The 24,039-nt window shown below is 35.9% G+C and overlaps 1 protein-coding gene across 11 annotated transcripts in view; it reads left to right on the forward strand.

Moving 5' to 3' along the window:
* The window catches only part of PUM2 (pumilio RNA binding family member 2), a 99,618-nt gene that overhangs the window by 35,745 nt on the left and 39,834 nt on the right, over positions 1-24,039 (forward strand). For all 11 annotated transcript variants that reach the window (XM_049651986.1, XM_049651984.1, XM_049651987.1 and 8 more), the window contains 7 exons: positions 147-334; positions 894-1,063; positions 4,131-4,401; positions 4,641-4,734; positions 11,388-11,513; positions 14,310-14,452; positions 15,648-15,777. In XM_049651986.1, the coding sequence (XP_049507943.1) occupies positions 147-334; positions 894-1,063; positions 4,131-4,401; positions 4,641-4,734; positions 11,388-11,513; positions 14,310-14,452; positions 15,648-15,777 (1,122 nt within the window). The remainder of the gene's footprint in view (positions 1-146; positions 335-893; positions 1,064-4,130; positions 4,402-4,640; positions 4,735-11,387; positions 11,514-14,309; positions 14,453-15,647; positions 15,778-24,039) is intronic.

The following is a 24,039-nucleotide window of genomic DNA, read 5'->3' on the forward strand; positions in this document are numbered from 1 at the left end:
AACTTCACTTAGCATAATAACCCTCCAGTTCCATCCACATAGTTGCAAATTCTATGCTGAGTTTTTGTACTTCAATATATTAATGTAAATAAATTTTGGTTAGCTTAAAAGTACAAACATGTAATTGTGTTCTTTCTTCCAAACAGACCATTCAATGTCCCAGCCTATTATGGTACAGAGAAGATCTGGACAGGGTTTTCATGGAAACAGTGAAGTAAATGCAATACTGTCTCCGCGATCAGAAAGTGGAGGCCTTGGTGTGAGCATGGTAGAATATGTATTAAGTTCTTCTCCTGCTGATAAATTGGATTCTCGATTTAGGAAGGGAACTTTTGTAAGTATTTTGAATAAAGAAATATTTAATAATTACTCAGTGGTTTTTTGGTTATCTTTAAGTCAGTTTATTTTTCTGTTTTTTCCCAAGAGCTAAAGGAAATTTTATAACTTATTGGAGCTCTTGTTTTCTTTTTTTGGCCACTTCTTGAAATAGATGAAATAGTAGAACCACTGGGAATATAATCTTAGCCATGTTACAAAAATCAAATTATATGAATTAAAAAACATAATTTGCAAGATTAAAATTGCTTACTTATGGTAGTGCTTGATGTGAATGTAACCGAACAAAATTATGCATTAAGTAAAATATTATCTCTTCTGTGGTGTTACTGCTCTTCCAGCCCCGCTATAGTTAAGGTTGCCTTAGCTCTTCTGTTATAAATCACTGCTTTGTGCTCAGTTTTTTGGCCTTTGATAAATTAGTTGATTATGAAAGTAAAATAAGGTTCAATGTTTTTATTGTTTATGTGCACTATAGTGTAGTTTTAGGTCACCTTATGGTGCCTTTTTTTGTGTTTTATTACATATTCAGAATCAAACAGATTCTTTTTCTTCAGGGCACTAGAGATGCTGAAACAGATGGACCTGAGAAAGGAGATCAAAAAGGCAAGGCTTCTCCATTTGAGGAGGACCAAAACAGAGATCTTAAACAAGGAGATGATGATGATTCTAAAATAAATGGCAGAGGTTTGCCAAATGGAATGGATGCCGATTGCAAAGATTTTAAGTAAGACTTTAACTTTCTCAAGAAGAAAAGCATATCTCTTTAGGGATGATTACTGTTAGCTGATGTGGTTGATTTAGACACTTTTCCAATTTTGGTTTACTTTATTTCCCTTTGTACCTTGCGTTAATCCAGAAAAAGATTTAATTTTTTAATAAGGAATATTGATTATGAACCATTTTTTAAAAAATAATTCAATAGAATAGTCTCTAAAACCGTGCCTTCCATTAAAGGAGTGATGTTAGACATTGCTGTTACCTTTCTGCTAATATGGTAGTCTAAATTTTAACTTTTTCCTGCCTGCTAAAATTTAGTGAATTTTAGATTTAATCTGTGATTTTTCTTGGCATACTCCTCTTGGGGTTGCTCTTGAGCACCTTTTTTGTGGAGTTTTCTCTTTCTTCTATCCCTGTATTGTATCCCCCACCCCCTACTTAACTCTTAATCTTGGAAATGAGAAAACATAATTAGCTTAGGAGCTGTGACCTTTCTTGTTCATAAATACGAATTTGTGCTAATACTTAATATTCCCGAAATTAGGAAGTAGGGAACATATTAGAGATCTCAAAAAGTTAGTTTTAAGCTTAGAAGTCTTTAAGTTGTAACTTAGTTCTTTCTTGATGGCAATTAAATACTTTCTTCTAGCCTGTCTCAAATTAGCCAGTGTACCTTTACCTAGATATTAGAGAGTTGTTTTTTCATACTGAATTCCTATAACTTTATATTTCACTAATGAGATGCTGAAAATGAGCTGTTTTCTTTGAGGTCTTGTGAGCCACAGAATCTCCCTTAACTGAGTGTAATCATATATGTGGGTGGTATGCATTTACATTTATTATTGCCTTTAATTGTCAAAAGCAGAGTAACAATGTTTCCTAAAAACAGTGCCATTTGTATCTGTCCTAAGTGCAAAAAAGCATCCAAAACCAGTAAACCTCTTTGACGAGAAGTACATTTCATGCTTTTCAGTTTATTTTAGAGCCTTATCCTGATTGTGCTTTTCTGCAATTACCTAATCTGCGATTTAGCAAGGGTGTATATTTAAAACTGAGTTGATTATGAGCCCTTCAGAGTATGCATTTATAATTGAAGTGTTAATACACCATTAACTATAGCAAGAAAATAGCACCACTTGATAGCGTAATTCCCTTTTCTGTTATATCCTCTATCTATCACTATATTAGAGTTGTGTGTATGAAAGGCTATGCTTCTCCATATTAATACGGACTTGTACATTTATTAAAATTATAATTTTATTCCGTTAAGGTTGGGGTATGTATTTAAAATCGCTTACAAATATTTTAGATACAGTATTGTATTTGATAGTATAAAAATGTGTCAGACATATGGCTGTGGCCATACAGTCACTATGCTCACACATCATTAATATGTACATTAATTGATACATCATCAGTATATAACCACTAGAGTGTAGAACTGAAAGGAAGGAGAGAACTATACCAGGCTTTATTTTTTTTCCAGCTGATTTTTTTTAAAAATATTCTTTAAAGAAAAAAAAATTTTTTTTTAAGTTTATTCATTTTTGAGAGAGACAGAGAGAGAGGGAGGTGCAGAATCCGAAGCAGGCTCCAGGCTCTGAGCTATCGGCAGAGAGACCGATGCAGGGCTTGAACCCACAAACCGCGCTCAACTGACTGAGCCACCAACCGCCCCTTTCTAGCTGATTTTAAAGAAGACCCTTTCAGTTTTATTTTTTTTCTTCCCATATAGTCTGAAAGAAAAGCAAACCTTTGTGGAATATTCACATGAAAAATTATGTATGGTTAAAGGAGTTGCATTTAAATAAAATGCAAGTTCACCTAAGTATCTGGAAACAAATTCTTATAATTAATTACTTGTAAAATGCTCTGTATATGTTAGCAAATTTATCTCAATGTGAAGCTCCTGAAGTTGGGGGCAGAGTTACATAGATGTTAACAATTGGCAATGAAAGCCAGGTAAAATAGTTATTACCATTTATTTAATGTACTTAGGGTTGAATATACTATGAACTCAAGCTTCCTAAGAACAAACTTACTTCTTGTGTGGGAAAGGATCTTGCGTAAAATAATTCTGTAGAAGAAAAGACATTGGTAAATGAGAATAGATTATATATAGAAATAAAGTTTAGACCATGAAAGATGTTGATAAAAGAGTCGATCCTTAATATTTAATCTTAATACATTTTTTGGGAAAATTAAAGACGCTAGTTAGTAGAGGAAGTTGCTTTTTTGTATGTGGAAGTTTACTTTTCATTGAAGGGCATATTTAGTTTTTGGTAAATATGTTACATGTTTCCATTTCTTTCTGATGACTTAAACTGAAGCAATTTAGTGTGATCAAGATGGGTTTTTGAGAGCATAGAGGCTTTTCATAATTCCTTTTTTGTCCTCATTTGGAAAAATAAGTATAAGAAGATTATGTCTTTGGTCTCCTCCCTTAAGGAATTGAGGCCTGGAAGATGAAGTGATTTGCTCAAAATCATATTTAAAGTCGGAGTCCAGAGTCAGCCTTTGTCTTGGTTCATGTCCTTTTTTGTTATATCCCACATTTTACACTCTGAAGTCATGAAGGCCATCCTTTCTGGCCAGTCCCCTCCCCCCACCCTCCCCCAAATAGCAAGCAAGATTTTACGGGAAAATTCTGTACTCTTGGGCAAGACAGGAATATGGTAGGTGGATTTTGGTTTTGAGACTTCCCATGTTTGTCACTTGATAGGCTGCTATTCGTACTTACTCATTTTGTCTGTGATTTGAGACAAAAGTTTCAGGTAGTCTGAGCCTGAATTGTGATATTGGGCAATTTCTTATCTGTAAAATTGAGTTATATCTTTATGCTATTCACCGTGGAGAAAATAATCATTAGTAATATGAAAAAATGAAACTGTGTCAGTTCTTAAGACATTAAACTGGGGGGGGGGGGTTGTAATAAAGTGGAATAATTAGTGACCTGGGGTGCCTGATTTGCTTTCTGTATTTTGCCGCCATTTGTTTTTCATGATTTTCCTACTTTCCATTCAGATTTGACTTACTACTTTTACTCATAATGCCTTTCTGTTTTCTTTATGTAGTCGTACTCCTGGAAGTCGTCAAGCCTCTCCAACTGAAGTAGTTGAGCGCCTGGGCCCCAATACTAATCCCTCAGAAGGATTGGGGCCTCTTCCTAATCCTACAGCTAATAAACCACTTGTTGAAGAGTTTTCAAATCCTGAAACCCAGAATCTGGATGCCATGGAACAAGTTGGTCTGGATTCCTTGCAGTTTGACTATCCTGGTAATCAGGTACCCATGGACTCTTCAGGAGCTACTGTAGGCCTTTTTGACTACAATCCCCAGCAGCAGGTAAAGCGTGCCCCTTCAGTGAAGCTTCTCTGAACTATGTACCGGTGTAGTCTCTGGTGCTGTGAGGCATGGACATGAATAATAGGAGTGTTCTTAAATACTTAATGTTTTATAAATAAAATGTTTTTGTAGTTGAGAAAGTGATTGAAATATGTGTTTAAAATAATCTATTCTCAGCTTTCTAAATAGAAATTAAATGCTTTGAGACTAATCTTTGTTTTAAATATTTTCCCTAATAGCTCTTTCAGAGGACTAATGCACTAACAGTTCAGCAGTTAACTGCAGCTCAACAGCAGCAATATGCATTAGCTGCAGCTCAGCAGCCACATATAGGTGAGTCTTTATAAGTTACCATTTTGATTAGACTGTTAGCAACTCTTGTGTTAGTATTTATTAGAATGTTTTATTTTTCTATAATTGTATGGGGTTCTTGTTTTAAAACGTCTTCTTAAAAGAGTAATAGATTACATGGCAGGAGTAAAGATTAACTAGGGAAGAACTGTTTCTGATTTTTGTATCGTTAAATAAAAATGTATAATATGATGAAAGCTGTCAGCACATAAGGTCAGTGTAAAGTTAAGAGAGTCAAACACTTGGAAATTCAAATGTAGTTATTTGTGTCTTTTTTCAAGTAAAAATGCTTATTTAAAAAAATGGTTTGGGAATCAATTCCAAGAAAATTCCTTAAAATATTTTCTTCTTCACTTCATTAAGTTATTTGGACTTTGACCTTTAGCCTTTAACATGAATTATTATTATACCTTTGTTATTGCTAGAGTCAAAGCGTTGGTACATGTTGTCCATGTTGGGGTTTTTTATTTTTAACTTTTCAATTTGAAGTAATTCTAAATTTACATGGAGTTGCAAAGAGAGTACAGAGAGGTTCCTCACACAGCTTTCCCTCAATGGTTACATCTTACATAATCATAGTACACTACCACAATCCGGAATATGATATTGGTAAATGTATATGTATAGTATTACATCATTGTATCACATGTGTAGATTTATATAACCACGTTTATGCCTGGTTTTAGCTAACCTTGATTTATTTCTTGGTTGGAAAAGTTGTGAATATTCTCAACATCATAATCAGTGGAAGGGGGAGATATTTATTAAGTTGTTTCTCTTCCTTTACATTTGTATTGTTCTTTGTCAATCCAAGAAGGACACCTAGGTCCCAAATTTTATTTTTGGTTTTTATCCAAGATGACCACACATTTCTAGGTGACTTCTAATAGCACCATGCATTCTTTGCCTCCAACTTTCTTTATTCCTATACTTAATCCTTCCTTCTCATTGTTAGAAACATAGTGATTCCTGTCTACTAATGGACTAGTGTAACGCTTTTATTTATTTCTTTATGGTATGGTTTAATATATGACAGGCTAATAGTATGCCCATTATTGCTCTTCCTTTTTGAAGTTTTCTCTTCTTATAAGCTTTTTTATATAAACTTTAGACTTCATTTATTTACTACCAGAACATTGGGTTAAAATTTTAAATTAACTTTGGGAAAATTGACATCTTTATGATATTAAGTATTCTAATCAGGACATGGTGTATTTTTATTTTTGTTGACATCTGCTTATGTGTTGTTTATGAGTGCTTTAAAGTTTTTATCATATAAGTTTGCATATTTCTTAATAAGTATATTCTTAGATATTTTATCTTTTACTATCATTGTAAATGGCTTTTATATATCTTTTAATTGGTATCTGTGAAAGCTCTTGATTTGTAAATGCTAACTTCTATGAATACTTTCTAATTGAATCATTCTTGTGTTCATGGAATAAAAATGTATATATAATTCTCTTAATGAGCTCTTTCAATTGGCTAGTGTTTTATTTAGGGTGTTTGCATCAATAATGTGTATATGAAATTAGTGTTTACATTTGTATGTATGTTTGTTTTTTAATTTTTTTGGTCAGATTTGTCATAAAAAGAATTTAGAAATATCTCCCTTTTTAGTACCCTGGAGTATTTCAAGTAACATTGGACTTATATGGTCTTTTAAGAGACCATAAGGCAGAATTTCTTTGTGAAGCCATCTGGAAGACTATGCAATTAAATTTGAAAACCTGAATAAAATGGAAATATTTCTAAGCGTAATTTACCAAAATTGATCCCATCTTTTAAAAACATTTATTTTGAGAAAGAGAAGGCACATGAGCGAGGGAGGGGCAGAGAGAGGGTGGGGGTGGGGGAGAGAATTCCAAGCAGGCTCAACACAGCACAGAGCCTGACACAGGGCTCAAACTCGCAAACCAGATCATGACGTGAGCTGACACCAAGAGCCAGATGCTTAATGCACTGAGCCACCCAGATATAAGAATCCTACCTTTTAACCTTTGTTCCACAGTTAAATGTATTTATTGTTGACCATCACTCTTTTTATCCAAGTTTGACTAGTAATTTCATGGGTGTCTGATAGCCTACTTTAGAACAGCACTTTACAACAGAAATATAATATGTGCCACATAGAGTTTTAAATTCTTTTGTAGCCACATTTAAAAAAAATTTTTTTTTAATGTTTATTATTTGAGAGACAGAGAGCAAACGGGGGAGGGGAAGAGAGAGACAGGGAGACACAGAATCGGAAACAGGCTCCAGGCTCCGAGCTGCCAGCACAGAGCCCATCGCGGGGCTCAAACCCACAGACTGTGAGATCATGACCTGAGCCGAAGTCAGCCACCCAACTGACTGAGCCACCCAACTGACTGAGCCACCCAGGTGGTGCAGTGGTGGAGTGGGTTCTAACCTTAATTGGGATTTCAAATTAACGATAAAAGCATGTATTTGGAAAATAGCTCCGAGATAATTGGGTCCTATTCCTAATGTATCAAAATTTTAAATGAGAAAAAGTTTTGCAAGACATTTTGCCTCTTTGATAGACAAAGAACCATAGATTAAAACAAAATATTTTTAATGCTTTATTTTACCAATGCTTTATTTACCAAGAGATTGACAACTCTTTAACAGTTTAGTAGGGGCACCTGGGCAGTTCAGTCTGTTAAGTATCCAACTCCTGATTTCACCTGAGGGTATGATCTCATGGTTCATGAGTTTAAGCCCCATGTTGGGCTCTGGGCTGACAGTGGGAAGCTGCTTGGGATTCTCTCATGCCCCTGCCCCTCTCCCACTTGTGCTTGCCCACCACCCCCTCAAAATAAATAAACTTAAAAAAAAAAATTTAAATGGTTGGGTAATGTCCAAATTTGACAGGAGTGTGAATGGCATATTCATATATTCCTGATGGAAATTGGCACAACTTTCCTGGGGAGTAATATGGACATATTGGCCAAGAATTGATGTATATTTTCCCATTTAAGTGAATTAAAAAAAAATTTTTTTTAATCTTTATTTATTTTTGAGAGAGAGAGAGGGGGAGAGAGAACGCGCTTGAGCAGGGAAGGGGTAGAGAGAGAGGGAGACCCAGAATCTGAAGCAGGCTCCAGCCCGTGAGCTATCAGCACAGAGGCTGATGCAGGGCTCGAACTCACGAACTGTGAGATCAAGACCTGAGAGAAGTCAGACAGTCAACCGACTGAGCCACCCAGGAGCCCCTCATTTAAGTGAATTTTTAAATGTTTATTTACTTTTGAGAGAGAGACAGACAGACAGACACACACACACACACACACACACACACTGAGTGGGGGTGGGGCAGTGAGAGAGGGAGACACAGAATTCAAAGCAGGCTCCAGGCTCTAATCTGCCAGCCTAGAGCCTGACATGGTACTTGAACCTTAACTGAATTTTTATAAAGATAGGATGATAATGCAGAGACCTTGCGTACTAAAAGAATAATAAGATTATTATAACGAAAGATTGTGGACCATCTGACTATATATCCTTAATAGACTGGTTAAATCATGTATGTTCCTTCTGTATATTAGAAAGAATGACTTGATAGGTTACCTGTTGACATAGAAAAGGACCTATGGTTAATTGGAAAGTGAAAAATACATATTAAAGTGCCATTATAGCCTACAGTATATAAAATGTGTGACTGTGTGTGTGTTCATTTCAAAATTGAAAATGATGTATATACCTACGTGTATGTATAAACATAAATATATAAACACATTTGTATACACGTGCAAACATAAATATATGTAAACAGTGTATTTGCTGTCTAGTAAGTTGTAAATATTTCTAAATTAATCATGAACTTAATAAAAACACATGAAAAACATTTTTTCAATAAGTTTCAGTATGTATCCATTAGGCTAAACTAATTCCTTTTTCCCCCACCTACCTGAAACTTCATATCTGCTTTATATTTCATATTTGTTTTATAACAAATATGGAGAAAACTATATTAAAATCCTCTCTAAAATTGAATAATTCAGTAGAATATAAGCCAACAGTCAGTAAAGATTACATGAGGACTTTGACTTTCCGTTTTGTAAACTCCACTAGTATTGGAGATCTTAAAAGCAAGCTTTTTAAATCATAAAATATGGAATATAAAAAAATTATATCCTGGCTTTGAGATTTTGTAGGGGTATGAGTAGGACATGAATACCACAACATCCATCATTTTCTTTGTGACAAAGACAATTTATGATAGAGGAAACGGAAATCTTGGAACCTTTCCCCTAGGGCTTAGTTAAGAATGCAACTCTGAGCAAATGATTTTTTAAATAGTGCAAGGATATTATTCAACTCTCTCTCTCTCTTTTTTTTTTTTTCCAGTTTATTTATTTTGAGAGAGAGCCTAAGCAGGGGAGGGGCACAGAGGTAGGGAGGAGAGAATCCCAAGCCGACTCCTCGCTTTCAGCACAGAGCCCAAGACAGAGCTTCATCCTAGGAACCGTGAGCTCATAGCCTGAACTGAAATCAAGAGTCAGATGCTTAATCTAATGGGCCACTCAGGTGCCCCTGAACCCTCTTTTAGTCTTCCTTTATTAAAAGCAGAGTTTTGGGAGCTCCTGGGGAGCTTAGTTTGTAGAGTGTCTGACTGTTGATTTTGGATCGGTTCATGATCCTAGTATCAAGCCCCATGTTGGGGACCATGCTGAGTGTGGAGCTTGCTTAAGATCCTCTCTCTGCCCCTCTCCCACTTGTGCGTGTGCATGTGTGTATTCTCTTTTCTTTCTCAAATAAAAGTTTTAAAAACTCATTTTTCAAATGGTTGTGCCTGTACATGAAATCAGTGTTGTGGGGTATGGCCACTAGTTTTAGAAATTAAATAGGTTATAGAAATTAATAAATTTAGTAGAAAATACTAAGTTACATGGAACTTTATAAAGATAAATTTTTTTTGATATTTTTGTTTGTGGCATGTATATGTATATATGGTCACTAGGTTGATGTGAAATATATTTCATATTATGGGTCACATTCAGAACATTTAAAAACTGCTATAATATAGTTAGAATGGAGTTTCTGAACCTTGATTTCAAGGTTTAGAGTAAGTGTTCCTTTTGAATTCTTTCTTTTAAGTCATTTATACCCACATGCTTTTATTCTCCTATTCTCCCCCTTAATCATGTTTTTATTTATTTTTAAATATTTTTAAGTAACCTCTACACCCATGTGGGGCTTGAACTCTCAACCCCGAAATCAAGAAATCATGTGCTCTACTGACATAACCAGCCAGGCGCCCTATTAATCATCTTGTAAATTAAATTTTTCTGAGCTCTTGTAACTTTTTTTTTTTAATTTTTTTTTTAACGTTTATTTATTTTTGAGACAGAGAGAGACAGAGCATGAATGGGGGAGGGTCAGAGAGAGAGGGAGACACAGAATCTGAAACAGGCTCCAGGCTCTGAGCAGTCAGCACAGAGCCTGACGCGGGGCTTGAACTCACGGACCGCGAGATCATGACCTGAGCCGAAGTCGGACGCTTAACCGACTGAGCCACCCAGGCGCCCCTCTTGTAACTTTTAAAACACCTCCTTTCCCATTATTTCCTCACCTTCCACTTGTTTTCCAGAAGAGACAACTCAAGTCCATACTTTACAGTGACTAGTATACACAGTACTTTCTTGATACCAGCAGTTTTCTTTAATAAGTACTGCAAACGAATATTTAAAAAATCTTCCCTGCCTTTTACCGAATTCACGTTAGCAGTCATTAGATGCAGAAGTGGCCTTAAAGTCACAGTTCTGCCTAAAGCTCTTCATTGTTATTCTGTTGCTTTCTGGGTAAAGTCCAAACTTAACATGACCCAGGAAGGTGTTCACAGGTCTTCATTCTGATTGTAACTCCAATTTTGTCTTGTCTTGCCCTGCCCTACAACTCCACATCATCCTACCCACACTTTCTGAAGCTCACTAGGTACCCCTTCTCTCTGTGCCTATAGCTCCTACTATACTGTATTCTGATTGTCAATTTGTTTTTCTCATTAGATGGATTGATTTGTGAGGGCAGATCATGCCTTCCTCACTATTGAATTCTTAGCTCACAGTATAGCTTAATAAAGATTAAATTAAAAAATACTGGGGCGCCTGGGTGGGTCAGTTGGGCATCTGACTTTGTCTCAGGCCATGATCTCGCAGTTGATCAGTTTGAGCCAGGCTTCAGGCTCTGTGCTGACAGCTTGAGCCTGGAGCCTGCTTCTGATTCTGTGTCTCCTCCTCTCTCTGCCCCTCCCCTGCTTGTGCTTTGTTTCTCAAAAATAAGTAATAAGCATTAGAAAAACAAAAGAGAAACTACCGTTGAACAATAGTAGTTCTAACTCTAAACATTCATTGTGTGTCTGTTTTGCTAGTTCTATACAGTCCTTTCAAATTTGGTATCATGTTTTAACTCTCACAAAAATCCTCTAAGATAAGTGGTGATACACCTATTTCCTAAATGAAGAATCTTAGAGTCAGGTGATGTTACATGCCCAAAGTCACTCAGTTAATCAGAGTTTGAACCACTATACGCACTCTGCTTCCCCACTCCAAATTCAGTGTAGAAATTATTTTACCTAATGAAGAAAATAATACTTTACATCTTCATTCATTATTTCTCCCCTTTTTAAAATACAGCTGGTGTATTCTCAGCAGGCCTTGCTCCAGCTGCATTTGTGCCAAATCCGTATATTATTAGTGCTGCTCCTCCAGGGACTGATCCATATACTGCAGCAGGGTTGGCTGCAGCAGCAACATTAGCAGGTAACTTATTGTTCATCCTCGTTGCTTATTATGGATTTAGTTTTAATTTTCTTACAAGTTGTGTTTTTGTCTATTTGGTGGGCAATTTGAAGTTCCTAAGAAAATCTGAAACACTTATCTAGAATCAAGTGACGTTTCCAGAGAGTTAGTTTACTATTTGTCCAGTTTTAATGCTGTAGGAAAAAGCCGAAGCTTGAGAACTTTTTCCTTTTGTACATAGTTGGTTTCCAATTCAATTTTGTAGTTTCAGAAATCTTACATTGCCAACCACAGATCTTTTTTCTGACCAATTCTATCACCCACAGAGACAGTGCAAAAGTAAAGTTACTTCTAATGCAGTAAACTGGGGTAGGTACCATAGATACCCAGGTCAGGGAGAATATGAGGTAAGGAGCTTCAGCAGTCTTGAGAGAATGAGTATCTAAAAAGTAAAGTTTATTTAGCAGTGTTAAAATATGCAAGCCTACTGAGGGGCAAAAAGGTGGCATGGAATTGGAAAGCACTTAACTGTCAAAACCAGAAACTGCCACTCAAAGTCTGAAATGAAAACCAAAACTATACGAATGTCATGTATCAGTAATACGGCAGTAATACTGGGGAAAAATGTTTTTAAACCCAAAGCTGTATTTCTTGCTTATTTAAGTAGTAAGGACAGTTGTGTGCTGGTCAGGCACCATCCTATTGAGCCAAGCAAACAATTTGCTGATCTTCTGTGTAGGGTTTTGAAGAAGAGGTTGTTTTAGGTTGAGTTGGTTATAGAGACAAATGAATTAGTCTTAGGCATGGGTTAATGTTGGTTACAGAGGCAGGAACAGGGTCATGTCAGCCATAAATGTGTGTTCACTGGAGTGAGCCTGCCAACTGACTGACTTTCATAACTCCAGACTATCATGATTTTTAAACTTTGTTCAATGATATGAATTGTCACTGATGAATTTGACAATTTTAAACTCCACTTCTGGCAGTTATTATCCTGACTGTAGAACAGTCAGTCTTTTCCTGGGAGTTAGGGGACTTGTTTTTTATACTCAAGACTGTTTTAAGAAGTGAAAAAATAAATGTTAATTTCAAATTCTAGTTTGATAGCTTATTTAGGAGACTGAAACCAACCTATCACATTCAGTAGATTTTAGTATTAGTATAGATCTGCACGTAATTCCATAAGGAGGGGATGAGCTTTCTTGGTGCCATTTAACTGGATGTTAGTATGTAAAATTCTGGTATATCATACAATCCATGGACTTTAAGGAAACCTTAAGAAATGGTTAGTTTTCAGATTAAGCATTCTAGGCATTTTGGATTCAGGCTTTCTAAGACCAGTGGTGTCCAATAGAAATATAATGTGAGCCAGATAATGCAATTAAAATTTTCTAGTATCTACATTATAAAAGCAAAAAACAGATGATATTAATTTAAATGTTTGATTTATCCCAACACAACCAAATATTATTTTAATATAATTAATATTTTTTTAATTACTAATAGATATTTTACTTTTTTTTTCATGCAAAGTCTTCAAAATCCTGTGTATATCATACTTAAGACCATATCTCAGTTTGGGCTGTCTAACTTTTTAATTCTTCAGTAGTCACAGGTGGCTTCTGGCTATTGTTTTGGGCAAAGAGGTTCTAGATAGATATTTGACTCTTGTTTTGATAATGTATTCTTCATAAATCCTGTTAACAGTTTTCATTGTAGATGGTGCTTAAACTATTTTCAGAAATAATACTTTAAGTTTTTTAATGCTTTTCACTTTAGTGATTCAGTCAATTGTACTGGGCTTTATTTTCCTCCAAAACAAAGTGAATCCAAGAGTTTAACTTTTTAAAATATTAGATATATTAAAATTGTATCCGTGGAATTTTAGGCCATCTTTATTTTATCAATTAATAATCATGACATCTTGCTCATGAACTTAACGTGGAAATTATTGTGCATAATGCTGTTTATTCCCATAGAAGCAGATGTTACCTTGAATAACATAGACTAGAGAGCAAGCACAGTTCATTCTATTTTTCCTAGTTTGCTTTCACATGTCTGTGTCCCTCTGTGCCTTTATATTACTTGGTTCTTTCTTGTCTTTACTCACTAGTTCCATTTTCCTAACCACATAAGCAGTGATGTTTCATTTGTTTTCATGCAATTTTCAGTTGCTTTGTGAGAATTGTGACTAATTGTTTCAAATATGAAGAATATTTTTAATAAAAACTTTAACTAAAAAATATTTTTAAATTCAAGGTTTACAATTCAAATACAGTTGTCGCAAGCTTCGTACAAGAATGTTCCAAAGTTTTATGTTGTAGATTGCAAATAAAAAGATAAAAGTGTTTTGTAATATTTTGGTAATTTTTTTCAATATTCAGAAAATAGCCTTTTAAGAGAATTTGAATTGAACATAGTAAATCTTGCAGTTTTATGAAGTCTAATGTTCCCTGAGTATATTATCTGTGTTTGCCAGTATCAAACCCATAAACTGGCATTCAGTAACTGTTGCATAGATGGTTAAGTATCTTGTTAGTTCATTGGTCCTTTTGACTTTAGCTTTACCATCTCCATTGAGGCCACTGCTGTCACTCCTGTTTCTCTTGAAGTAATCATAACCTGAATGAGACTTTTTCCTACTAGAATCAGGAAAAAAAAGAAAGGATATAGCAGGTGTAAGTGGGTTGGGGATTATAAGGACATTTGCTTTAACTCATATACAGTGTTCCTTTTTATGATCTAATGGTAACTGATTTATCTATAAAATGTAAGTAACTTTTTTTTTGGGGGGGCGGGGTGGGGTGTGGGGTTTAGGTCCAGCAGTGGTTCCACCTCAGTATTATGGTGTTCCATGGGGGGTGTATCCAGCCAATTTATTTCAGCAACAAGCTGCAGCTGCGGCAAACAACACAGCAAATCAGCAAGCAGCATCACAAGCTCAGCCTGGACAGCAACAGGTATAGGCCTGCCTTCATTAAATCATACCTGAAGAGTCCTTGAAATTCAATGAGTTCCTTGTTTTCAAGATGTGTGTCTTTTCATCTCCTCAGCATGTAATGTAGTACCTATATACAAGTATTGATTACATGGTGGTTTTTTTTTTCTAATTGGTATTACATGAATTTAAAGATTGAGGTGTATTCCATTTCTACATTTTTGTTATAGAAACTGTTGAAATCTCTAGCAGATTTTAATTTTTCATCACCTTTTCAGGTGTGCTCATGTTCCTATCAAAGTAATTATCACTTCATTTTCTTCTGGGTATTTAAATTACTATTTTAAATATTAACTTAATACATTTCTGACTGGAAAATGATTACAGAGTACTTTATATTTTTAAGCAAGCTGGAGAAAATTGAAAAGAGGAAATATTTTCACTACTGGTTAAATTTAATTTCTTCAAAAAGAAAATGTTTATTACAATGGTTTTGGTTGGTTTTGGGTTTTTGAAATTTCTGCTGCTTTTATGTTTTGATAAACTGTTTTGATAAATGTAGAAACGCTATTGGTGATTTCTGACTTCTGATTGTCAAATTCTTCATATTTATACCAAAGAAGCAACTTACTGACAAGTGTAGTGTTACTTGGCAGTTAAATTTTATTCTAAATTTCCTTTATGTGGTTTATTACTGTATTGGTGTTCTGTTGAAGCTGTCCTTTGGCTCAGTCCTTGTAGATTAGACCATGGCACCATTTAATAAATTATTTTTCAATCTATATCTTCTTTGGGCAAACATGAAAATATACTACTTGACCAATACACCTATGTGTGAGGCTTATTTACAGTGAATACCGCTTGTCCTGAATTGTTCATCTATCTTTGTGAAATTAATATGATCTAAAATTTTGCCATTCCCCCCCCCCCCCCCCCCAAATAAATTTCTTTGGTAAGAAAAAGAGCACAAATACTAAAAATTACTTTTCGTTAGGCCTTCAAGAATCTCTAGATGTTACTTAATAGATTGTTCTAGTTGTCATGAGCCAGTGATTGTGTTTTTGATTTTAAGTATTTTGTATTTTTTCATGCCAAATCATCGTTTCATTGCATATAAATATGTTCGAAGAATATCCAAAGGCAATTTACTCTGGGATAAATTTATTTATCTGTTATTTTATAATTTCATTTTTAAGGAAATCTTTTGTCCTTTGTAGGTTCTCCGAGCTGGAGCAGGTCAGCGCCCTCTTACTCCCAATCAGGGCCAGCAAGGGCAGCAGGCAGAATCACTTGCAGCAGCAAATCCAACTTTGGCTTTTGGTCAGGGTCTTGCTACCGGCATGCCAGGTATACAGTTAGTTAATTCTAGAAATTTGCATAGGTTTGAAATGTTAAATGTAATCACTCACATTGAAGAGTGAAAAAATCAGAACTATCTTTTAAGTCTTGCCTACCTTGCGAGAAGTTATTTAGAACTCAGGGGCCAATAGTTGAAATCTATATTTTTTGTGAGACCGCGATCGCGAACATGTACTGGAATTCTACGTACATCCATTTTTTCTTACTCTGTATATGGCATAAACTATAGCATTTTCTCAACATAGTCCAGAATTCTTGAAGCATGCTTCAAGAAGTAAAATCAGTTGGTTAGAGTTGTCATGTTAAGACAAAACCTCTATGTGCTGTTGCTGCTGAATAAGAAGGTCATTTAGTTAATATGAGAAGTTTGCAGCTAAAATTTTCCACTGTTTCATTGTGTTTAGCCAATTTATAGTATTATGAACTATTGGTATCTATAACCTGATAGCAAGTGTATACTAAAATACACCTATGAAAGCCTAATGCAAAGAAAATGATAAAACTTTATTCCCATTACCACAGTACAACTTTTAGAAGGAGCCAAAAAAATAGATCTTTGTTGTGAAGTAGATTTTCATGAAACTAGATACAAAATTACAACTTTAAGAATAATGCAAGGACAATAATTTTCTTAAACCAAGAAAAGCACTTATGTTTTTAAAGTGAAATTTAAAGCTACATTTGAATATCAGTAGATAATGCGTCATTTCCTATTCTGTTCTCTCCTGAAGACTCACTTTCTCTCTTAAGTATCCGTTTTTTTCACTCTTAGTATATGAGTAATTATTCCTGTAACTATATAGATTACTTATTAATGAAATGAGTTTCAGTTTCCACTTAATTGTAATTTAGTCAAATTTTCAGATCATTTAGGAATCGTATTTAATGTATCGGAAAATATATGTGATTGAGGGTTTCTTGTATGTGTTACATGTGGCTGAATGCTTCTGTATGTTACTTTGAGAATTTCTATATTGATTACATTCATTCTGTTATCTCTGAGATTCTAAGGTCTGATTTCATCATCTTGTCTAGCCCACTGGCTAAAGAGAACATGTTAATATTATAGTCTCTGAAGTACAAATGATAATAGAACAGGAGTGTTCTCATTATTTTCTTTTTTTACCCCAGCTATGTACTTGCTTCGGGGAAGCTGCTTACCTGAAGCCGTGAAGCTGAAGTTGTAGACACGTGGAAGGACATGGAGGCAGGGCTAAAAGGGAACTGAACTGAAAGTTTATGAAAGATAGTACTAAGACGGCTCTGGGTTCTTCTATTTGTCTCACACTTCTTTTAAGCCTGCCTCCATGATTCCTTTCAGTAACTCTAATATTAACTCAGTAACAATTGCAAAGTAAGACCTCCTCTTCTCCATCCTTATTTTTCTCAATTCTTTGGTGTGTTTCACCATATTGACTAAGTCCAACTCTCTACAACACCTCTCTGTTGTGACACTAGCCTCTGTGATAATTTGTTTTCCTGGATTTCCTCTTTTTTATTGCTTTGATCAGTTTCCCTTTCCTCTGTATAAATCCTTAAACGTGGAAGACAGTTACTTTGGACTAGATACTTTGGAATCAGATGTGCCATATTTCCGTACAACCTAGTTGAGTCATGTTGGCCAACTTTTCTCTTTGAACTTCAGTTTCAGTATTGGAACAATAGATGCTCTTTTGTGTGTGTGTGTGTGGGTGGGTGGGTGGGTGGGCGGGGTGGGGGGAGACCGCCTGCTTTCATCATTTCAGCTATCATTCCTATTCCAGTAAACTAATGAGTTTACATCTACATCTTGGACTCTTTTTTGAACATCTAACATATTTCTGCCTTTGTATTGGACATTACCATGTGTATGTTCCAGCAGTCCTCAAAACTCATAGTGTCAAAAAAAAAAAAATATGAACTCTCTCCCAGATTTGCTTATCTTAATGTTTATTTTAGTGTTAATTTCACTGTACTCTTGAACTAGAAACTTTTGGCTTCAGTCTCAGAATCCTCTTCAACTCTTGATTTTCTTCTGTGCTTCGCATTCAATAATTTGTCAGTTCTTGTTCATTCTATCTCATGTTCCCTTTCTTTTTCATCTGTGCTATTCTTGTTCAGCCTCTTTCTTAACCTCCCACTAACTCTGCCTCCAATCTCTTCTGTTCATTTATCTTTTTTTATTTATCTTGAGATTATCTTGAGAGAGGGAATCCTAAACAGGCCCTGCACTGTCAGCACAAAGCCTGACATGGGGGGAGGGGGGCTGAATCTCACAAACCATGAGATCATGACCTGAGCGGAAATCCAGAGTCAAACACTTAACCTACTGAGCCACCCAGGCGCCCCCATTTCATCTTGTTATTCTTCTTTCAGTTAACCTTTCAAAAATATAAGTTAGTTTTATACCATTCTGGTTCTTAATATTTTGCTTAAAATTTTTTTTTAATGTTTATTTTTGAGAGAGTGCGAATGGGGAGGGGCAGAGAGAGGGAGACACAGGATCCAAAACAGTCTTAAGGCAAGGCTCCATTGTGGGGCTCAAACTTAGAAACAGCGAGATCATGACTTGAGCCAAGTTGGACACCCAACCGACTGAGCCACCGAGGTGCCCCTTAATATTTTCAATGATCTAGTCCCAAACTACTTAATTGATAGTATCCTTCCATAGTCCTATGCTTTAACACACGAGACCATATACTACCAGCCAGAGATAACTTGTACTTTTTATGCCTCTAGCCCTAGCTAATGGTTTTTAGCTTAGAATACCCTTTTACACGTTTTAAGGGAAATTGGGATAGATAGAGTTTAACATTATTTTTTTTTTTTAACTCTGGTTTATAAACATTTTGTAATTAGCTTTCCTTCTCATCCTTCAGTATTCTTTGCATAAAGCCTTCCTGATCTTTCTTTCCCAGTATGTCTTCATCAGTAATTACTCTTCTTGAACCTTTCTTTAGTTCTTCTGTCTGCCTTGCATTTCATTTAGTTATTTGTGATTTCTCAATTCTGCCCTTGCTTTACCATGTTAAAGTTAGAAAATGTCTTCAAGTAGAACAACATTTTCTATTTCTCTTTGAACGGAAGTTAGTAGATCAGTGTCTTGTCTCAAAACAAAGTGGCATCTTAGAATTAAGGAGGGGTGCTGGGTGGCTCTGTCAGTTAGGTGTTTGACTTTGGCTCAGGTGGTGATCTCATGGTTTAGAAGTTCAAACCCTGTATCAGGCTCTCTGCTGTCAGCAGAGCCCGCTTTGGATCCTATGTCCCATCCCCCCACTTTGTCCCTCTCCTGCTTGCATGCTTGCTCTCACAAAAATAAACATTTAAATTTAAGGACGTAGTACATTACCTCCTCTACTAGATTGTATAGTCCTTGTGTGTAGGGACCATGTCTTTTTTTTTTTTTTTTTTTAAAGCCCCTGTGTCTTACCAGACTCTCCGTAAAGAAAGATAACACAGTAGAAATGAGAAGCTTTTGAACTGAATGATTATGAAAATGCTACAAATTTAAGCTTGTCACCTACACCTAAAACAACACAGGAGGAGAATATAATAGGCTCAAATGCATACATTGGAAAGTAAGTTTCTATCTAGGAACTATAAAAGGAAGAGACTAAGCCCAAAGAATTTGTAAAAGGAAACCAAATAATAAAGATGGGAGCTGATGTGAATGAAATAGGTGGCAAACATACAATTCAAAGATTTAAATTATCCCAAAAGTTATTTCTTTGAAAATACTAATAAAATTGATAAACCCCTGAGAGACTCATCCAAGAAAGATTTAAAACAAGAAGGCAGAAATACCAATACAGAAAAATTAAATAATCATTGGTGGCTATTAGGAACAATCTCACATTAACAAATTAGTGTAGATAAAATGGACAAATAACTAGAAAAAATGTAACCAAACAGACTTGAGGATATATAAAACATCTGAGGTCCATTAACATTAAAGAAGTGAATTAAGTAATCAAAATTTCTCCCTTAAGATTTTAGGCCAACATAAAACTTCAGTGGTGAATACCAGGTATTCAAGGAGGAAATAATTCCAATTTTTAAGATCCTAGAAAATAGGAAAAGAAGGTATGCTTCCCAGGTCATTTTATGATACTAGTATAATCTAAATACTAAAACCTGTCACATTTAATACTATCCCTATCAAAATACCACTAATAATTTTCACAGAGCTAGGACAAAGAATCCTAAAATATATATGGAATCAGAAAAGACCCCAAGTAGCCAAAGCAGTCTTGAAAAAGAAAAGGAAAGCTGGAGGCATCAGAATTCCAGACTTTAAGCTATCTTACAAAGCTGCAGTCATGAAGACAGTATAGTACTGGCAAAAACAGACACATAGATCAGTGGAACACAATAGAAAACCCCGAAATTATATGGCCAGTTAATCCTCAACAAAGCAGGAAAGAATATTTAGTGGAAAAAAGACAGTCTCTTCAACAAATGGTGTTGGGAAACCTGCCGAAGAATGAAAATGGACCACTTTGTTATACCATCACAAAAAGAAATTCAAAATCAATGAGAGACCTAAATGTGAGATAGGACTCCATTAAAATCCTAGAGAACACAGGTAGCAACCTCTTTGACATCAGCTGTAGCAACTTGTTACTAGACATGTCTCCAAAGGCGTGGGAAACATAAGTAAAAATGAACTATTGGGACCTCCTCAGGATAAAAGCTTCTGCACAGCATAGGAAGCTGTCAACGAAACTAAAAACCTTTGGAATGGAAGAAGACATTTACAAGTGATATATCTGATAAAGGATTAGTATCCAAAATCTATGAAGAACTTATCAAACCTGACACCCAAAAAGCAAATAAGCCAGTGAAGAAATGGGCAGAAGACATGAATAGACATTTTCCCAAAGAAGACATCCAGATGTCTATCAGATAACACAAAAAGATGCTTAACATCACTCATCATCAAGGAAATACAAAGCGGAACCACAATGAGGTATCACCTCACACCTGTCAGAATGGCTAAAACTAACAACACAGGAAACAACAGGTGTCAGTTAGGATGCAGAGAAAGGGGAACCCTCTTGCATGTTGGTGGGTACGCAAACTGGTGCAGCTACTTGAGAACAGTATGGAGGTTCTTCAGAAAATTAAAAATAGAACTACCCCGGGGTGCCAGTCAGTCCAGCATCCAACTCTTGATTTTGGCTCAGATCATGGTCCCAGGGTCATGGGATTGATCTTTGCATGGTGCTTGTGCTGAGTATGGAGACTGCTTAAGATTTTACCTCTCCTCCTTTCCCCCTCTCCCCAGCTCATGCGTGTTCCCTCCTTCCCTCCCTCCCTCCCCCCCTCAAATAATAATAATAATAATAATAATATAGTAATAATAATAATAATAAAATAGAACTACCCTACAATCCAGCAATTGCACTACTAGGTTATTTACCCAAAGGATACAAAAAATACAGATTCAAAGTGGCACATGCACCCCAATGTTTATAGCAGCATTATTAACAGTAGCCAAATGTTGAAAAGAGCCCAAATGTCCACCGACTGACAAATGGGTAAAGAAGATATGTGTGTGTGTGTGTGTGTGTACACACACACACACACACACACACACACTGGAATGTTACTCAACCATCAAAAAGGATGGAGTCTTCCCATTTACAATGACGTAGATGGAGCTAGAGTGTGTTATGCTAAGCGAAATAAGTCAGAGAAAGACAAATGCCATATGATTTTACACATATGTAGATATAAGAAACAAAACAGATGAACATAGATGAAAGAAAAATAAAAGAAGGGAACAAACCATAAAAGAGATTTTTAACTACAGAAAACAAATTTGCTGGAGGGGGGTGGTGGGTGGGAGGGTGGGTTAAATGGGTGATGGGGATTAAGGAGGACACGTGTGATGAGCACTGGGTGTTGTATGTAAGTGATGAATCACTAAGTTTTACTCCTAAAACCAGTATTACACTATACGTTAACTAGAATTAAAAAAAAAAAAAAAAGCTTGAAACATTAAAAAAAGAAACTTAAATATTAAAAATCATATCTGGGGTGCCTGAGTGGGTCAGTTGGTTAAGTGTCCACCTGTGGCTCAGGTCATGATCTCACGGTTTATGAGTTCTAGCCCCATGTCTGGGCTGTCTGCTGTCAGCACAGAGGCTGCTTCGGATCCTCTGGCTCAGCCTCTCTCTGACCCTCCCTCGAGGGTTCTCTCTGTCTCAAGAATAAGCATTTAAGAAAAAATAATGAAACCTGTCAAAGAGTATACAGAAAAGGAAAATTACAGGTTAATTACTAAATTCTAAAATATTAACAGCCAGATATAGCAGTATATAATAAGCAGGATAATAATATATGATGAACAAGTTGGTTTTATCCCAGGAATTCAAGAAGTTTAGGAAGTCATATAAGGTCATTGGCACGTTCAAAGATTAAAAGAAAGCAATCACAAGAACTTCTCAAGAGAGGCAAGAAAAGCATAACAAATTTATATACTGACTCTAATAACAAGCCACTTCAACAAATTAGGATTCAAAGATAGTTTCCTTAATATGCTAAGGTGGAAATTGACACCCCCCCCGTACCCCCAAATGGATAACACACTTCTGCTTTATGGGAAATAATTGGATTTTTTTTTTTAAGACGGGGAAGAAGACAATGATTCCTATTAACACTTTAGCATGTTAGAGATCCTAGCCAGTACTATAACATGAGAGAGAAATGAGAAAATTCGGTAAAGGAAGAACTAAAACTGTCAATGAATATTTATTTATTTTTTTTAATTTTTTTTTTTTACGTTTATTTTTGAGACAGAGAGACAGAGCATGAATGGGGGAGGGGCAGACAGAGAGGGAGACACAGAACCGGAAGCAGGCTCCAGACTCTGAGCCATCAGCCCAGAGCCCGACGCGGGGCTCGAACTCACGGTCTGTGAGATCGTGACCTGAGCTGGAGTCGGACGCTTAACCGACTGAGCCACCCAGGCGCCCCTGTCAATGAATCTTTAGATCAAGTATTAGACTTAACGTTCTTGTTAAGGTTTTTGGATATGAAAATCAATTTAAAAATCTTTTCAGGGGGGTACCTGAGTGGCTCAGTTGGTTAAGCGTCCGACTTCAGCTCAGGTCATGATCTCGCGGTTTGTGAGTTTGAGCCCCGTGTCAGGCTCTGGGCTGTGGGTTGTGTCTATGTCTCCCTGCCCTTCCCTGCTCACTCGCTCGCTCTCTCTCTCCTTCAAAAGTAAACATTAAAAAAAATATGAAATCTTTTTTGTTAACAGCATACTGTTTGAAAATGAAAAATTTTAAAGATACTTGTAGTAGTAGCAAGTACTTAGGACTAAATCTAACTTTTTAAAAGTATAAAGGAGACCTAAAGAGATATAGCTACCTTTGGTCCACTCAGCATTGAAATTTTTTAAAAATGTTTTTATGTTTAATGTTTTTTAATGTTTAATTTTTGAGAGAGAGACAGCGCGCGAGTAGGGGCAGAGAGAGAGGGAGACACAGAATCTGAAGCAGGCTCCAGCCTCTTGAGTTTTCAGCACAGAGCCCAATGTGGGCTGGAACTCATAAACTGCAACATCATGACCTCAGCTGAAGTCGGATGCTCAACTAGCTAAACCACCCAGGCTCCCCTTGACAGGTCAGCATTTTAAATGTATCAGTTCTCCCTATAGTTTCAGTACATATCCAACTAAAATTTCTAATAGGTTCTTTCTATGATATTTTGATAGCTGAGAAAAAAATTTAGTGAAAATGCAAAGGGTCCATCAAGATTAAGCCACAATACTCTTAAAGGACAAAAATAAGTAAAAAGACTTGCTCTGTTTTGACTTACTCCGGAGGAAGACTAATTCTAAAGCTACAGTTAAATTCTTCCCTGGAGAGACAAACCAGTGGGACCCAATAGAGACCCCAAAGATGAAATCCCCAAAGAAACGAATACCTAATTACAAAGAAACAGAACAAAGCAGTAGGGAGGAATGACTTGTTTTACAAATAAGATGAAATAAAATTGGTTGTTTTGGAAACAAAATGAAATTGAACCCCTGCCCTATCTTGTGTTCAATAACCAACTTCGTTTGGATTTTAGACAGAAATGTGAACAGTGGAATTTTAAGGCTATTAGAAAATACAGGGAAATTTTGTTATAAAAATGAAATAATATTTGACATTATTACCCCAAAATTCACCATAAAGAGAATAGATTGTCAGGCTAGGGATGGAGAAAGATAATTGCAATATATTAAAACAGTGAAAACCTTTGGATACACATACA

The sequence above is a fragment of the Panthera uncia genome (assembly GCF_023721935.1).
Source record: "Panthera uncia isolate 11264 chromosome A3 unlocalized genomic scaffold, Puncia_PCG_1.0 HiC_scaffold_12, whole genome shotgun sequence".
NCBI classification, from domain to species: domain Eukaryota; kingdom Metazoa; phylum Chordata; class Mammalia; order Carnivora; family Felidae; genus Panthera; species Panthera uncia.